The sequence below is a fragment of the Opisthorchis viverrini genome (genome assembly GCF_000715545.1).
Source record: "Opisthorchis viverrini unplaced genomic scaffold opera_v5_57, whole genome shotgun sequence".
Classification (NCBI taxonomy): Eukaryota; Metazoa; Platyhelminthes; class Trematoda; order Opisthorchiida; family Opisthorchiidae; genus Opisthorchis; species Opisthorchis viverrini.
Window position 1 is genome coordinate 877,664 of NW_008751714.1, and position 18,214 is coordinate 895,877.

At 44.9% G+C, this 18,214-nt stretch overlaps 2 protein-coding genes across 2 annotated transcripts in view; one reads left to right on the forward strand and one right to left on the reverse strand.

The window, feature by feature from the left end:
• Nucleotides 1–869: 869 nt before the first annotated feature.
• Nucleotides 870–2,806, forward strand: T265_03845 (hypothetical protein; the record flags this gene model as incomplete). The annotated part of the gene is made up of 3 exons (XM_009168426.1): nucleotides 870–986; nucleotides 1,007–1,086; nucleotides 2,209–2,806. The coding sequence occupies 3 exons, from the start codon at nucleotides 870–872 to the stop codon at nucleotides 2,804–2,806; spliced, it is 795 nt and encodes a 264-aa protein (XP_009166690.1).
• A 6,242-nt stretch (nucleotides 2,807–9,048) lies between these two features.
• Nucleotides 9,049–18,214, reverse strand: part of T265_03846 (hypothetical protein) — a gene marked incomplete at both ends in the record, with an annotated part of 20,021 nt that continues 10,855 nt past the window's right edge. The window contains 4 exons of the mRNA XM_009168427.1: nucleotides 9,049–9,531; nucleotides 12,356–12,941; nucleotides 14,436–14,741; nucleotides 16,675–16,751. Coding sequence (XP_009166691.1) covers nucleotides 9,397–9,531; nucleotides 12,356–12,941; nucleotides 14,436–14,741; nucleotides 16,675–16,751 — 1,104 coding nt within the window. The remainder of the gene's footprint in view (nucleotides 9,532–12,355; nucleotides 12,942–14,435; nucleotides 14,742–16,674; nucleotides 16,752–18,214) is intronic.

Below are 18,214 nucleotides of genomic sequence, written 5' to 3' on the forward strand. Positions count from 1 at the left end.
GCCTCCATACACAAAGCAGTTTCCGTCAAGAAGCCCACTTTCCATTCAAGTATAACATCATGACTGACGAGATAATGCGATATGCGCTGAAAATTGTTCGAAACTCTGGTGTTCATGTAGCCGTTGATGAAAACCTTATCTATTTGGAATACGCAGACAAGATAGTTCTCGTCTCCGACGAGGAAAAGACGCAGGTGTTTGGATGAACTGGTCAAAGTCTCCTGTCTAGGCTTGGGGCAAGTTGGGAGCTTCCGGGCTTCCTTATCTTAGTTTTGTTAAATAGTGACCGAAAGCTTGCTACGGCTGAACGATTCACTTGTTCCTTTCTTTCTTCCTTCCTTCCTTAATTCTTTCATTAAGTCGGTAGGCGCTCTCCATCTACAAAGTGTTAGTTGTTGCTTCTGGACATGCCGTCACTGAACACGCCACTTACAATCCAAGGCGTCATCATCATCGACAGCATAACACCAGTGTTCAACACTGATGCTTCGCTGCCGTGATGCAATCCAAGGAGAGGTACTGGAAGTTGTGGAGCATTTTGCGAATCATGGAAGTTGTACTAGCTCCGATTGTAATATAACAGATTGCACGAATCTTCAAGACTCCGGTCGCGTTGCCTAATCGAGTACAACTATGACGGCCTACTGGCATATCTGTGGATCTTAAGGGACTTGTGTACCAGACTCAGTACAGGCTGTTTTGTGTGGCTGTAAGACTCGGCTTGTTTGAGCAACGGAACTGGGACCTCTCCATGTCTTCGATAATCGTTGTCTAAGGACCATAGCCCGTGTACGTTGATGTCGGTGAATCCGTAACAAGGCTGTTAGGTAGCGGGCTTTCGACTGTGCAACAGGAAAGCCCATTGAGGAATGTGTCCAGAACCAGGAACTGCGGTGACTATTCCACGTATTGCGCATACCGAACCATCGTTTATCGAAGAGAGTTGTTTCTCGTGCCCACTTCAGAGTGACGTGAGCAGAGAGATGGTCAGTCTTTGACCTGGCAGGAGGAAATGGGATTGATTGGGAAAAGTCTGAGTACTTTTGGTGCAGCTCGCCTTCCCGGATGGGGTCCGCGTGAAACACTGTGCGTGTTTGGAGACGCTGTAAGAGGTGTCTAATAGTCGGTACCAGTAGTGATTCTTACTGTCAACCTCTATCTAGGGTATATGAATGAGTGTTTGGAGGTGTAGGTAACCCGGAATGATTGTTGTAAGTTGGCACTGATATCCTTCCCAATTGACAATGGGTCTTAATTAAATAATTTTTACGGCAGCGAACCATCAGTTTGGAAGTTTGATGTCATGCTGTCAATGACAGTGATCGTGATCCAAGCGTGCTTTTCGGACCTTGTACTACGATACGAATGGCCAAACTCGGTGAGCAGACCAAAAGCCAATACTACAATGCCACAATATTCTTCTTGTTACACAGTTACACAGGCGCCAATATTTGTAGTGAGACAAACTGTTTTGCTTTCTTCTGGGATACCCATTGTCCTTACTTTGCTTTGTCGATGATTTTTGAAATCCTGTTACTGCGAACGCAGCATCTTATTCCCATTGACCATCCTTTGATACCAGCCTTCACCTTATCGTGGTGACCTGGTTGGAGTTGCGGTGACTGCGGGCTGCACTGACTGGAGTCGTACCTAAAAGCAAAACTGCCCCTGGGCTACCCAAGGGACGGTAGCCAGAAAAGGCTGCAAATCGCCCTGCTGTGGGATGTACTGCGAAGATGCATAAGAGGATAGTTTTGTTTCCTGTGACGAGAGTGTCAGTTCAATGGGTTTTTCCTCAGAGTGCCAGCGTCTACCTTTTCCATGGGAGAAGCGATTCTGCCTTTTATTGGGGAAGCGTTGGTAGAAACGAACCGGCCACGTTACCTAAAGGTTAGCACTTAGCTTCCGTATGCAAAGCTAGTCTTCTCCCAACCGGTCAGGCTACCAGATGTAGATAGAAACTTCCCCAACTACAAATCGGAGTTCCTTAGTAAAGTTCAGCTACTTAAGAACTGTACTCCGACCATTCTGACGTATCTGTGACGGCGCAATATTCTGTATATGGAACGCAGAAGCAATCCTGTGCTTTTGGAGCAGGTGAGATTATTTTTTCTGTACTTTGTGGAAGTTACATACATTGTGCTACGCTTTTCAGCACGACACAACGGTAGTGTACTGCTTCTAATTCCATCTTTGCAGTCTTTACAGATATTATCCTCAAATGTCTGACAACACTACTGCGGTCACTACCGGCCACACAGGGGATTCTGAATCCATTTCAGAACGGAAGGGGATCCCGAAAGCCGTATTCATGGAAGACGTGGATGCATACATGAAAGCTAACAATTTCTCCACCCTGATGGAAGCTGGCCGGTCGTTCGAAGAGCTATATCAAAAATACAAACTGATAGAACAAGCTTTGCTTCAGAGGAAGCTTCGTCTGATGCAGCAGTTACCGGATATTCAGAAAACACTGGCTGTGGTTCACCAGTTGCAAAAGAAGGATTCAGATCTGGACGTGACTTTCGAAGTATCTAGTCAATTGTTTGCCCGAGCCCACATCCCCAAAGCTGATCGAGTTGGTCTATGGCTCGGTGCCAATGTTATGCTGGAATATGACTTGGAAGAGGCTGACAAGATACTTGTAGAAAACGAACAATCGGCCAAACAGTCTTTGCAAGATGTGGATCAAACTTTAGAGTTTCTGAAGGAGCAAACTACCACAGTCGAAGTCAATTTGGCGCGAATACACAATTTATCTGTAAAGCGCGGCCGGCTAAATAAAGCCGGAGCAGTGAGCACGTGACCAAATCCATTCTTCCTCCTAGCTTGTTCGGTTCATTGTGCAGGTGCGCTGAATATCACTTGTGATACTTGCGTAACCTCCCGTTAAGGCCGTCGGCGAACCCAAATTTCTATCTGGTGCCAATGTTTTGTTTGGATCTAATAAGTCCGCCATTGTTCACCACCATTGCAGTGTCCACCGTTTCTTGAAGTAAAATACGTCCATTTACTGTTTGCGGTTTTCCATCCGTCCAGGGTCACTATGCAAAATTAAGTAGTCAGAGTGCGTTTACAATTGATACCACCTATGTTTTCTCGGAGTGACTCGCCAGATAAGGGGTATCGGGTTTCTAGGAGAACTTAGATGTACCACCAAACGTCACCGTCCTTATACTAAAAAATCGTTCAGCTGTAACATCCTTTCGGAGCCTAGCTGCTATGCCACCTGAACTAAGCAAGAGGGCTGACATATTGCCAGGTGGCCCAAGTCTAGCCAGGAGAGATGTAACCGGGTGGGAACCACGGATCTTCCGCTTAGTAATTTTGCGCTCTAACTGCCGAGCCATCTCGCGCCGCAGTTATGTGTTTATACAAGCTAGGTGACGGATAATGTCCTGACCTTTCTCTATCTTCAATGCTATGATTGCGATACCAACTGAATTTTCGGAAGATACTCCGTTGATTTCCTTGCTTGCCTGTTATACACTGGCGTTTCACGGCATTTTTTTCAGCGCAGCGCCTTATTTACGAATGTGTCAATGGGAGAACTTTGGATTAGGAGCAGGAAACTATCCGTGAAATTGACTTGAAAAGAGAGTGGTCACCTAATTTATCGATTACGGCTAAGGATAGTCTAATTTAGGAACGTATCGAGTGAGATCCAGGAGAACAGATATGGAAACCGCGATTAGATGCAGCAGCCCAGAGCACCGTAGGGATGCTGACCTGTAGTTGCTCTATTTATAGCTCGGAGGGATAAGTAAGTCATACGACACGTGAACCTTCCAGTTGTCACTCGAGGAGTCAGTAAACACGTGACCAAGTGATACGAACTCCGTAAGTGAAGGACAAGTGATGCCACGTACGGGTTGATCCCATTATATTAGGAGAGCAAACCTGTTTTTGGGTCAGTCACTGCTGGACTGAGTTCCAAAGATTGAATCTCTAGCGAGTGAAAATCTCTCGATAGGGACATTACTTAGTTGGTGAAAGCTAGTAAGTTGAAGCTACCACACCTAATGATGCAACTTAACCAAGAGTAAAAAAGCATCCTTGTTATGTTTTTTTTAACGAAACGGCGTGTACACGATTTTCCAGACAGTGGTAGACAGCCAGTTTGGTGATGCCCATGCAAGATTCGAACATGGGTCATCTGAACGAAAGTCCCATTCAGAATCCTTTCGATACAGCAGAAACAGCAATTTGACATGGAGAGAAATTTTGGTAGCTCAGGTTGTCCTCTGAGCTTGGTATTTCGCTGCAGACGTTTCGTCACCAATCGAACTGATGTCGTTAGTGCATTGTAAGGCAGAACAGGTATGTGCTGGAAGGGGTTGAAGTGCACACAGTAAACACAATTCAGTTTTGAGGCGATTTTCCCACGTAAATTCCACGAGACTTACTGGATCCGCCTTGTAACACAGTCATACATTCAGAGTTGTGACGTTCTATTTGTTTCTCCACACAGCAGCGCGTTAGGCGTTGTATTTTTCAGCCTGTATAAATTTGATATACTACGCAGATGGTTGCGACTTCTGAGTGACAGCCGCGATTCATGGTTGAAGGACATCAAAACTGTCTGGCCCGCTTCGCTTGGTAACACGAAAGTAACCGTTCAACCTTCGGTGACGAATGCTCCCCGCACTGAAAAAGTCTTACGCTAGTCGGACATGCCTCCCTCGCGAGTGGCTGACTAGTGGCTTCATGCTCCCGAGGATGTTCTGGATATGCCTTATCCCTTGCCCAAGAGTTCTCTTTAAAGGTAAGGAATAGTCACCCCAGTAAGACAATGGCCGCTCACATCATCGCTGGATACCGCTGTTTTCACTCAACCGATTAATACAGGGACGGTGAACAGGGTGTTAGTAACGTAATAACTCCCTACCTAATAACTGAGTCTTGGCTTGACTCATCCAACGGCGCACTGATAATGTCTCCCAGTTTGCAAGTTAATTGCCAAGCTTGGCGAACAGATCAACATCCGTCTAAACAACAACCATGGTTTGTGATGACAGCATAACCATCTGACAGTGCCACTGAGTTCACTTGGCATCTCACATTGCTCACGAAAACCAAGTATGAAATTATTGGCCGACTGCTGTGTGTACGAATGTATACACAAGCGAGGAGAAGGTGCGGCCAAATTATAAAGCTGTCGGTCGTATTAGAGTGAATTAGTTGCATGTCGTTTTTGATGCCAGTAGGTGAGTTGCACATACGACCTGCTGTAATTGCTTTACATTCAAAAATGGTGACCCGAATGTATGTGCCGGACAGTTTCGCAAATGGATTATGACAAAGTAACATGCGAATAGCGTATGTAACAAAACTGGCCATCTCGCTTGATGCATTGCGCAGTCAGCCGTACTTACATGATCCTGACCTATTCAATTCACTAGGTCGATGCATGACAACCGGAACGAGAATAAGAGAAGCAGGGACATCAGTGTACGACCGTACGACTTTTGGGCAAACGCCCACCAAATCGATCAGACTTATGCGAAGAATGCTCTCCCAAACAGGGTTTGGTCTTGCGACAATTCGCCTTTCACGGGAGAGTCAAGTGAATCTCTTTTATGATGTTCTCCAACTGAATGTCAAGGGCTGCCTCGTGTTTCAGTTAGTACGATATTCGAGATATCGCAGTATATTTTCATGAAACTATTCACAAGGTTGAAAGCTCTTCGATGGCCCACGACCGGTTTCGCCCTTCTTGGGGCTCATCAGGTAGGCGCAGTCCCCGAGCTCCAATTTGGGTTCAAGGAGAACATAAGGTTGGCGGGGACTGCAAAACCGGTCATAGGCTGTCGAAGAGTCTTCAGCAACTTTGTAAGAGTTCGGTCTAATTAGCCATGAGCAGGTTCCAAGCACTCAACAACCTGTTCAGGGTGATTCTTCGGTAATTTCGTAACTTTATCGGTCAAACTTTATCCGTTCAAAGCCGACTTAAATCGCCAGGACGAATATTCAAGTTGTTTGATAGAAGTGGTTGTTGCTGCACTGGTAAATTCCCGGTCAAGTTCAATTTATCTCCAATGTTGATTAGTGTAACTTCTGTCGTTATCATCGCATTGCACACATGCTATAAAGGATACAAACGTCTGGTAAAACCTTCAATATCTTCCATCCCACTGACTGAGTTTCTGTGGCTGGATACGATTTAGAACATGTCTGAGACAGCAATTTTTAACTCGACGTAGCCGTACGAATGAAATCGAAGTTAATTAGGATCCTAGAAATGGCATGTACCATCAACGGCGTAGCTTATTTTCTCAGTCGGTGTGACTCGGTAAAACAAAGCCAGGTGCGGATGTCCGGTTCGTTCATTGTTGTTACCAGTTGAAACCAAGTTTTTGCACAATAGACTTGTCACGATCTGATCGAGTGATACCATTAGCGTTTGCACAATTTGAATGACTAAAACTGTATGATAAAAATATTACTCTCTAGGTTAGTAAAGCTTCTCAGTGGGTGCTATCTATTCAGTAGCAGAAAATAGGGGAGTGCAGAATGAGGAAGCCCGCAATCACCTGAGATAAAATGCGGCAAAATAAGTTATGCTAAGGGGATTGTAAATTACTAAATAACGGAACAAATACACTGTATGGCATCACAAAGCTGTCTGTCAACGGATTACCTGTGCGGCGGAGTATCACTTCGAGTGCGCATAGCAACCTACAATCAAGTGATACCTTCGTCGAAGCAGTAATGCATACAATTCCACAGAACAAAACGAACTTCCCCCTGAAAAAAACGTACTTCCGAGTTACTCGGTTTCATCATCATCATCATCATCATCATCATCATCGACAGCATGACATCAGTGTTCAACACCGATGCTTCACTGCCGTACAACCACGACTTATTTGAAAGCCTTATTGTGAAGAAAAGAGTAAAGGTGGATGAGGGAGGGACTTAGTGCTAGCTTAACACAATCATTCCGAGGTGCCTACACTTCCAGACATTCACTCAGGCAATCTGGACAGAAACTGACAACAACAACGCCACTGACATCGGTTGGCAGCCATATCTTGTAGTGTCTCCAACCAGGCACAGTGAGGATCACGCGGTCCCCATCCTGGAAGGCGATTAGCACCGACAGCACCCAAGCGTTTCGTGATCTCCTTCACACACCTCTGCCAAGTCAAGGGTTGGCCACCTCTCTGTTTACGCCACTCTGAGTTGGGCATGGAAAACAGCACTCTCTTCGGCAAACGATGGTTCGGCATACGTAACACATGTCCCAACCAACGTAGCTCCTGATGCTGGACACATTCTTCAGTGGAAGTACCCGTTACACAACCGAAAACACGCTTTCTAACTGCCTCGTTACGGATTCACCGACACCAACCCACACGAGCTATGGTTCTGAGACAAAGATTGTCGAACACCTGAAGACGTCTCGGTTCCGCTGCTCGAATAGGCCAAGTCTCACAGCCATACAACAAAACAGCCCGTACTGTAGCTTGATACACACATCCCTTCAGATTCAGGGATAAACCATTCTGACGCCATAAGTGTCTCCAGTTAGCAAACGCGGCCCGAGCCTTGCAGATTCGTGCATTCACCTTATCTGTCACACTACAATCAGAACTAATACAACTTCCAAGATACGTAAAACGCTCCATAACTTCCAGTACCTCTCCCTGGATTGTAAGTGGCCAAATCACGGCGGTTAAAATATCTTCCCAATTTTGTCTACTCCCCCCTATCACACGAAATTGAAAAACGCGAAGTCACAAAACAGTATCCGCACACGAATTACACATTCTCTTAAACTGAACTAACCATAGACTGCTGCAGGCCAACTCGACAGCCCTCTGTTGACCGTGTCTTACACCCCCTTCCTTTGATTACCACGCCACCCACATGCGAGCTTTCCACTGGACTCTCAGTTTACCAGTATTAACTAGCTTCTGCTGACTGTATCGTAAAAACGGCTTTCCTGAACTACATATTCTTGTGATTTAGGTGCTGATTTCTAGTAATATTTATTCTAACGAATTTGATTTTGACAATAGACTCAAATGACTGTGACTGAATCTCTCGTTTATGATGGTCTGTTGAACTGAGCCGCCAAATACGTTGCGGCTAGACAACATATTGCGATATCTCGAATATCGCAGTCTAGTTGCAGCACATTCCGTTTATCATAAACGAGAGATTCCACTGAGTCTTCTGTCTGTATATGTCAAAATCAGGTAAAATAAGAACTTGACGGAAACTCGAAAACTGTGCCAAGCAGTGCGAAACCGGTCGTGGGCTGTCGAAGGGTTTTCAGCAAAATCTAGTAGTGCGTTGCGCCTAGACAGCATTCATTCTAATTAAGTTACATATCCGTAATTCAACTAACGCTTATGTACGAGGCTTACGATCGACGTTCAACAGTGAAGAATACGTACCATGATATAGCGACAGGAATCAGAAGAGGCACAAAATCTACCGAAATGATTGGATAATGAGAACTGTGTGGCCAATAAGGCCACACGATTGGGCTGGACATCGTTTATTTCCCGCATACAAGCGGGCGGATGAAACAAGATGCCCGGTGTTGGAAGCCGTGGTGTTCGCGGGGATATAAGAATTACCATATAACGCGTCACAATATACCACGTGACAAACCATTTCTAAGACGGGACTTGATGATAACTGTCTGCTGTGGTAGGATGAGTCAGCTCTCGGAAACGAAGCAGACCCATTAGTTTTGAAGGTGGTAAATCAGAGTTGGTGAAATAGTCTTTGTATGGTTTTATTGTATTGAACTCGCATACCACTATGTTACATTGGGAGGTACGGTGTTCGGTCGTACGACTGTATGAAGTTGGAGAATGTGCGTTTCTGCCCACAAAATCGGGCGAAAGTGGCCACCCTATGAGGCAGACCACACCCTCGTGAAAAACCAATTTGGTCGCTTCTCGCGAGCGGCCCTTGCTCCGACTGACTGTTGTATGCACCCCTAAGGAAGAACTGCAGATGAAGTGTGGGATGAATGAGGGTGCACGTGACTTGGTGGCACTAAGAGAGGATGGGATAGTAAGTATAATTTGGACACACTACAGTAAACGTATGTACAAAACGAAAGTAAACGAAACACCAAGGCATAAACAGCGAGCCGCGACTTCGTGACGATCGCCCGAAATTTCACAGTACGGATATACGAAGCTGTTTAAGTTAATGATGATAAGAATGACTGACGACTGGCATGGGGACGACAGATTGTCCATGCATTTAAAAATACGAAAGCCAAAAAGTAAACGAATAGGAAATTACGGAAGATAAACGAACAGGAGATTAGGTTACAAGTAAATTGATGAGATCATTAACACAAATGAGAAATGTCCATAGACAGGATATTCGATGCAACGAGTCGCGAAGGGTGCAGTTTCGTCATGGTTAACCTGGAGACGAAATCATATCCCTTCGTCCGGCGACTTGGCGAATGCCTGAGTCGGAAGAATTCGAATTTGCGGTGTCAGTAGGTGAACATTCGGCAGAATCGAAGGTATCCGGGGTGTGGTGATACTGGACCTGTGTGCGTGAGCAGCGCAAGGGGAAAACAACACTGTGATGTATGAGCTATAGCGATAAACCACAGAAAAAAAGTACTACAAAAAGAAAGTATAGTAAGTCCACGTTGGTCACGGGATAAGACGACACGCAACCGACTTAACCATATCCAGTTTCCTAACCACTGGAATGTGCAAATTTACTTTCTTTCCTATCAACATCTCAATGCCTATTGCCCGCAGTGAGAAACGCTTTTCGAAAAGCCATCCAGAGTTTTATTAGATAAAAAGTCAGTACTGATAATTTATAGACTGAAAATGAGACGTGATTGCAGGGATCCTTCACCAACAGCAGAACTCCCACGTCATTTTTACATCACAGTTTTGACGTTCATAAGCCTAGTCTTCTCACGGGAATTTCGGGGATTAAACTGAATGACTTCTGGAATCGGCACACCCACCGAGCAAGCTAAAACAACACCACTCCAACTAAGCATTCGGCCCCGCTAAAAACACCCTCAATGTTCCAAAATTCGACTTACATCTACTGGACACTGACTGGGCGAAAAATTGCTCGTGCCATTATCTGAGTTCAAGATAGCGGTTTACCCGGATGATGTACAAACAATTCTCGTGTTGTTAAGTCGTTTTAAACCCTCATGCTAGCACGCGTATACCCTAGTAAGCTCCTCGGTTATAAACCAGAGACCGTGAAGAAATGTTATCACACACTGGACTGTGGAGACGTCGAGGTCCAGGGTCAAGGTCGGAAGGTCTTACACCTCCACTATCACATACAGCATTTGGTATCATGACAGGCATTCTCGGACGAATGTTCCAAAACAAAAAAACGGAAGTAGAACAGACCGAGGTAAAACGCAGAAATGTAAATCCACAGCTGTTTCGCCATAAACTAACCAGTGGGGATGACTGAGTTCGAATGGGACAAATGGGGTGTGGAGAATGAGGCTGACAACGCATTCTCTCTGGGGATTGTGATCACTGTTCACTTGGCTCACCCGTCTAACCGGACTCGACCTTGGCCGGGTCTACTCGTTCTATCTACTTTTCGTCAGCTCACAGTAAAGGTATCGGGGCAACACGTCCTGTTCTTCAAAATGAAGGATACGATTCGAACTGTTTGTTCATACTTCCGTACAAGGGGAAAAGGATTGCAGATCTGCTGGAAGTCCAATCATTCAACTAAAACAGGTCGTGGGTATCAGCACGATCTTCTAAACTGACGGGCAAAATATCATTCGGGAGGAACTAGTCCGGGAGATGTCAGGAAAACCCTTGTAAAACACTAGGGATTTGAAAATCTCACCGGGCCGTCCTAACTTATCTTTGCCATGTCGATATATTTGAGGAGGCGTAGATCCTACCGTTTTATAGGAAATTCCGGATTAACCGACACTAGAATAAGCTATAAATGAACCAAATCCAGATTCTGTAAACTTACCGGGGAACTTTTGACGGATATCTAGGTACGTCAGTTTGTTTATCAAAAAGTTGCTCGCTGTTACCGTTAGAACAGCCATAACTTTGATAACGAAATTCGCCGCGAAACGCTGTAAATTCAATAGAAGGCCGTTCCCCCCCTCCACCGCAACAGTTCTTTCATATATCTCTGGACGTACTTCCCTCCATACTGTAACCCCAATTACTCTATGCTTAGATAATTTCACTGGGTAATCAAGTCAATGGTTTTTTTAAATGAAACTAGACGGAAAAAGACGGAATAGACAAACCGTGGAACTGTAGACCACTTCATATAGATGCGATTTGCAAAAGTTTGTATAAACACTGGACACCGAAGTTGTCGAGCAAATGGTATACAATACTCGGCGCTTGTAAAGCGACACAAGATACCAGTTGGAGCCGTTTTTATGGGATTAGAAGCACACTTTTCACGTACCATTCTATTGTAGTGCTTCATCCGAAGTCCAATAAAAAAATGTTGAGAAGCAGCTCTCATAATCGCCACACGGATATCCCCCCATACAGTGACCACTAGAATAATTCGCTCGCTTGGTCCCACCGGTGTCCCGTTGGGTACATATGGGAGTTCATCTCGGGAAACTTAGCGTGCCTTAGTACTATGCAAATAACTGCTGGGCAGGATACTTCGAACAACAGTTATCGTGGCTACCAGCTGAAACTCATCTGGGGTCCATAACTGACGCAGAACCCTGAACGGTGAACGTGGAACACCCTACAGCCTCGGACTTTTATGACTGCATGTCTCTCAAGCACCACCGAGCAACTGGTCCGGATGACCTCACACCTAGCTCAAAAATCGGAGTGAAGTCCTCAGTCAGCGCTTCTATGATCTACCTGCCTGCATTTGGGAAAAGGAAACCGTTCCAGATAGCTGGGGAGAGTAGGTGACAGTGTGCATTTAAAAAACGGGTTCGTGGTGGATGTGGTAAACACAGACGGATCAGCCTGACCCCGGTCGTGACAGAATACATGATCTATAGGATGAAGGCACCCGAAATGATTATAACCGTTGAACCACGGATAGGATTTTTTGTATCATTAAGGAGACTATCTTCCTTGAGCTGTTTACTAAGGTAAGAGCACCATATAAAAGTGAGGTCGACCATTCAGGTGACACCACCCGATTATATGATTCTATTTTATTTTCCTAAGACAACAACACTAAAAATAACAAAAAAAAAATGAAGCATTCAGTTCCTACTGCATAAAACTATATCATAGACTAGAATTCTATTTTATTTTCCTAAGACAACAACACTAAAAATAACAAAAAAAAAATGAAGCATTCAGTTCCTACTGCATAAAACTATATCATTGCATAGACTAGACAGGCAACCACTCACATCCGGGGGTTCAATTGTGACTCGCACACCACAGAGTTTCCTACGGATATTTGGATCGCCTGACTGAGTGTTGTCACTGCCGTCAGCAGGTGATGCTCCGTCATCGCTGTGACAACAGACTGAATGTGCATGTATCTCGAAAGACCTTACACGGATTACGTTGGGTGATGGTCGGCGTCTCCTCCGTTCACGGTGTTTGAGGCGAGTGCGGCAAGGAACCCGTCGAGTTTGAACAGGAACGCCAATATCAAAGAAATGACTTGTTGGCTGATGTGACCATTGTTGTTCAGCACGACACATTGGACAAAACGGACTAAAGTATGCAGACGAAAGATTTGGCGTTTGCTGCTGAGGAACCAACATTGGACCGCGAGCCACTTGATGATACGGAGGTGGAGGAGAGCGGTTGAAGGTTACGGGCATATCTGAGATCTCACGGATATTACTCGGCATTGGATCTTGAATATGGATTTGCTTTGGAGATTTAAACTGCGTTAAACCTCGGAGGATATTCTTTGAACGGGTATTTCTGGGGAACGCCAGTTGGCAGCCCGGTTTACGGATACAACGACTGGCGTACTTTGTACTGTAGTGAGAGAGTACGAACAAATAAAACAGGATATGCACGAGAGAATGGGCTTGTGTAACTGAATGATGACATTTCAGTCCAAGAATCGCAACGGTCAATTTAGTGTTAGAATGCGACTAAAAACAAATTTTTATGTTATTCTAACTTTGCATTCGCCACACCGTCATAAACAAAGTCTGCTCCTAGTGATAGTCAGATACGAATAAGAAGGATAAAGTCAGAGATTCACCTCAAAGGCCCACATCCAGAAATAAATATCCACTGATATTCACCACATTTCCAAATCATAACAGATTAGATCAAGCAACGTACCATAAATAACACTAATTACAAAGGGCCACGTAGACTAGTTGAAATTACCCGAAAGTGGGGGGGGGTACGGTAACAGAGTAGAACGCGGATGCGGGTAGCGGAAATGCCGGTAGATGCAACAAAACGCAGTGATAAATATTTAATTATGCTGTAGAACAATATGTGCAGCTGACAGAAAACCAATCACACCCTCGGTTATGAACCCATCCGATGAGCAAGAAAACCTGAAACTAATAATTTAACAAACACCATCATTCCTCTACTCATGATATTTGGGTCTCAACCAGTGTCTATTTTTGTCCTTTCCAAGAAGATACTTCGAGCCATCATGCGATTCTGTCCAGCTCTCACACAAGGCGAATCAGGTGAGTCTAGCACGAAATGTATCTCGTACCAGGAACTCCAGCGACGAGATCGTATGCTGCGCGTGCGGAGTCATTGTTGTCCAGAAAAAAAACCAGGACTGATGCTAAATTACTAGCAGTATGAAGGAAATACTTTAATCACGGCAGCATGCATCATATAGCAAACGCTATGGTTGAGATACTGTCAGATTATCGAAGCTCAGGCAGCAGCAATCAAGAGGTGCGAGATCGAATCCAACCACGGACTTGTAGCTATACAGTGCTATCCCCAGCATCGTCTCTGGAGCAACAATGGAGAGAATAATGATACAGAATGGTGACTATAAGACGGCTGCCAGACGTTGGTGCGACCCATTTTCTTGTATAATAGCCGCATCGTTTCACGCGTGTAATTGAAGATACTACTCGGAAACACCGACAGCAGTCCATGGTGTCCTGGTTCCGACTGAAAGTTTGGAGGTGTAAACACCAAAGAATACTCGTGGAAGGTCAAAACTGGAGTATCCCCCTTCTGCTGTTCGTTAAATATAAGAGGTTGTCGTAACACAACGTTACGAGCGAAGTCCACTGAGCTGGTAATAGAGCTAGCCAGCCGTCGCAGACGAATGGTCACGTTCGGTTAAGTGAAATCATGATGACACATGCCGAAATCTTCCGAAGTGTAGATTATCAGCGTAGTTCTGCTCGACTGCCTGCTTTTCCCAACGATTGACACCTAATCGATATATGGCAGCCGAGAAGCTAGGTAAAACGCTGGGTAAAACCGTGACTTGTCATGAACCTTATTGAAGGAGATGACATGAAGCAAACTCACCGCCCCTGCCAATGACCTGTAGAGGAATACGGATGGTAACTTCGTGTTGCGCGTTCCAGATATGATTTACTCACGCCGGCCCATGGTCTGATCGACTCAAATTTATCGGAGAAAAGGTCAGAAGCGTACGCGGGTTCTGCGTCCGTGGAAAGGTCTGGTTTAAGTTTATGGCGTTCAGACAAGTTGAAAATGGTTGGCGGAGTCAGAAGGACCAAACTTGGATCACTACCACCGTCACTCGATGAAGAAGTGGCCGCACTGACAATGGCAATCGGTGACATCACGGCCTCTGACAAGGAACGTTGACTGAAACAAAGACACATGAAGCGAGTTCAGTAATAATGGGAACCCGCTCAAAAGAGTGAACTTTCGATAAAAGAACTTCTCTACAGCACGTGCTACAGAAAGGAATGAAAGCGATGACTCAACAGCACAGCAGTGGATGTCACCTTAAAATGAGCAAAAACAATACTAAAATGTTTTCAATAACTCATCACTTTGTCTTTTTTTTCAATGAAAACCAGCTAAGAGAGAATGACAAACTGTAGTCCACAGACCTTTTGAGGGCTGAGAAAATACCTAGTGGGTCTGTCAAATTAAGGCCGCTAAAAAACAGACTGTTTGGTTTATTCACACTAGAAAGCCCTCGTAAGCTAGCAAAGCACTGGTAGCTCAGCAATGGCATTGTCCTTAACGACCTCTTCAATTAGGCCTCGTCAAATTCCCACCACAAACCTGGTGGCAACAACTAAGTTAAATCCGTCCCAACTTTGCCAACAACAACATTTCTCCGGTAAAATTAAGGAAACAAATATCTCACACGGCATCCGTCCGACCGTTTCCGACTAGTTTCATCAGCGGTCACTGCCGAAAGGTTATCTGAATCGTGAATCACGACGGGGTACTCGATATACAATTGAGAAGGGGCGTTCTTTGTCTGTAACAGGTGTCTGATGTGACCAAACTGTACTGGAAGTTTTTGCTCACCGGAGCAAGGCAATTGTCAACTGGAAAATGCTTCACAGAACTACAATAGAATTTTTTTCCAAAGAGCAACGCGCTGACTAGGAGATTGTGTGAAGACAAATGGATGCTTAATCTGTGCTCCTTTCCCAAAAATGTCAACAAAGTGATCAGTGCCCCAAATACAGATGCATTTTGAAAACGACTGAAAATATTACAGTGTTCAAATGAGTAATATCAGCAGCAAGGATTTGATGTGCCTCATCCTCATACCCCAAAACATTGATGACACGAACGTCGAATTTATGACTAACAAGGCGGTTCGCATTCGTACGTGCCTTCGTGACTGAAACTTCCTGGAAAAAGTATGATTCCGGTGAGGATCCCTGACAGATATAGAACAGTTTGTCATTTATCGCTGCTCATTCGCGAGTGCTCCGGTGAATGTAGAGTGAACCTCAAAATCAAACGTCCTGAACAATGTGACCAATTATAAAACGCCATACCACCTAGAGCGAGAGTTACGGGTTCGGTGGTCTATCACCTGGAGTTAGCAACCCCACAAAACACGAACAAATAAGGCCTGGCCCTAAACAAAAGGCAATACATAACCACCTTTATTGCCGGCGAAGGAGTTCAAGTCGCCTACGTTCTAAATTCGGGATTTGAAGAGGGTCACATTATGCCTAAAAAAGGAGGTCAAAGGGATTGAAGTTTATTAGGATCAGCCAAGTGATGCTAAGGTCATTCATTCCCATACGACAACAGTTTAATTCAACACGGAGGGTGGCTGAGATGAGGGTGCCCAAGAAAGATTTACTCGTGAATGATCGTTAACATGGAGGAATTGCAAGTAAAGGGGGAAATCACCGACCGGGAAGAAAATAAGAGCACACCTTTCTGTATGGTATACTCCTATGAATGCCTATTTGAGTGAATATGGGCCAACATAGTATCGTAGCCTATAGCATCAGAATGAACCTTCATTTTCTGGAAAACGTCAACCAAACTCAACTTAGCTTCACAAGTTCACAAAATAAGGTGAGATAAGTTTACTAGACTACGAGACAGCGTTAGACTACCGGGAGCAGAATATGACCTGGAAACGCAAGATGACTCATCAAGGGAGGCGAGAGAAAAATGCATAACAAGTTGGGCTGGGTGCAATTACTGGTTTCTGCAAACAGAAATGCAAAAACCTTACAGGGCGCAACACATCAATCATAGTAGCTCGGAAATTATTTACCGTAAAACGTTAGCCGACACAACAACTTACGTTGAGGAATCAGCTGTGACTGGACCATCATTGATCCGCAATAAAAGGGTATCCGGGGACGAGGTGCGTTTCTCTGGCTACAAGCACAAACAGAAAAGAATTGCTAGTCCAAAAAATCCACAGTCACTATCATTTTGTGTGGTAACAGATACACGCCAGTGGATCATAGAAATACCACTCAAATGACGACAAGACTGATCATAGAAAATTCTCGATCAAATTGAAAAATACGATGCTTCATTTTGAAGAAGAATGACTGACCATTTACTCATTACGCGTTCGGCAATTACGCAGGATTCTCCACCGGGGATTTTCTGTGTACCTGACCATACATATGATGCTGTATGTATGTATTGTATCGCACCAAAAATAGTAAAGAATGAAACAGCTGTCGACAAAACCATGCAGATTAGGAAACAATGCTTCAGATGCCGTCCCTCTTCAGTCCAAAGCTGTCATCAAACCCGAAAGAGGCATGAGAGCTGAGACGCTGCCACGTTGGCAAGGCCCAGACAGGAGCAATTACGAATCCATAGTTGGGATAGAATCACGAATCTTAAGAATGTCAAAACTCATCCACATGGTTCACATCGAGCAAGTTTACACAAAAACACAGTCCTGGGATGGAACCTCACTCAAGAACGAAAGCAAAATCCTTGGCCCAGAGCCGAAACTGCGCTGACATCACTGAAAATGAGAGGTTTAAGTTCAGAGGCTTTTAGACGGAAATCAAACAAAGACGACCGTGCGAGTTATCGAATCCATCTGACAGGTAAATCCCAGTGCATTCCAGCTGCTACCCAGAGTCTGAAGATCACACTATTGCTCTTCTGAGGAAAACAAAATACTCCCAACCTTTGGAAAATAGAAGCAGCAGTAGTGTATTGCACTCGGATCATTTAAACCTACTGGTTGTTAGTGGTTGTAGGATTCGTAGAATTCATGTTCACATCATTCTCGTTCGAACAATCGTCCGCCTGTCCTGGCGCAGTCATTATGGCGAGTCAAAGGATTCGAGTTCCGCTCTTATTAGAGCTAATCAGTAGTGCATATTCTTGGCTGTGCGGTGGTTTGAACTGTGGAGATGTGTGTGTTACCGCTAGCTCACCGGCGCATGCCGGACACACTTGAAGTTTCTCCTCTAAAAAGGCGAACGTGTTCACGCTTGAGCGTGTGCGGTGCTACCTGACTGGAAAATTCTGAAAGGCAAGCCACTCGACTGACACAACCATGACAGTTACTGTGTCGTGTTTCAAGGCGTCGAGCGAACCAACCACATCACTCAAGTGTGAAAACGTTTGCCTGTTCAAACATGGAAATTCAAATGTGTCCAGCGTGCGCCGGTGTAGTAGTAGTAGTAGTAGTAGTAGTAGTAGTACTCGGCGAGCTGAACCACCTCCTCGTGGTGCCGACCGGGTAGCCTGGACGTCTGTCTGGGTGAGCTAAGAGTTCAGCAACTCCAGACAGGGCCAGCCACCCCGTTTGGTTTCAATGTGCTGGTTACTTTCGACAATGTATACTACGAATCATCTGGCGCCTC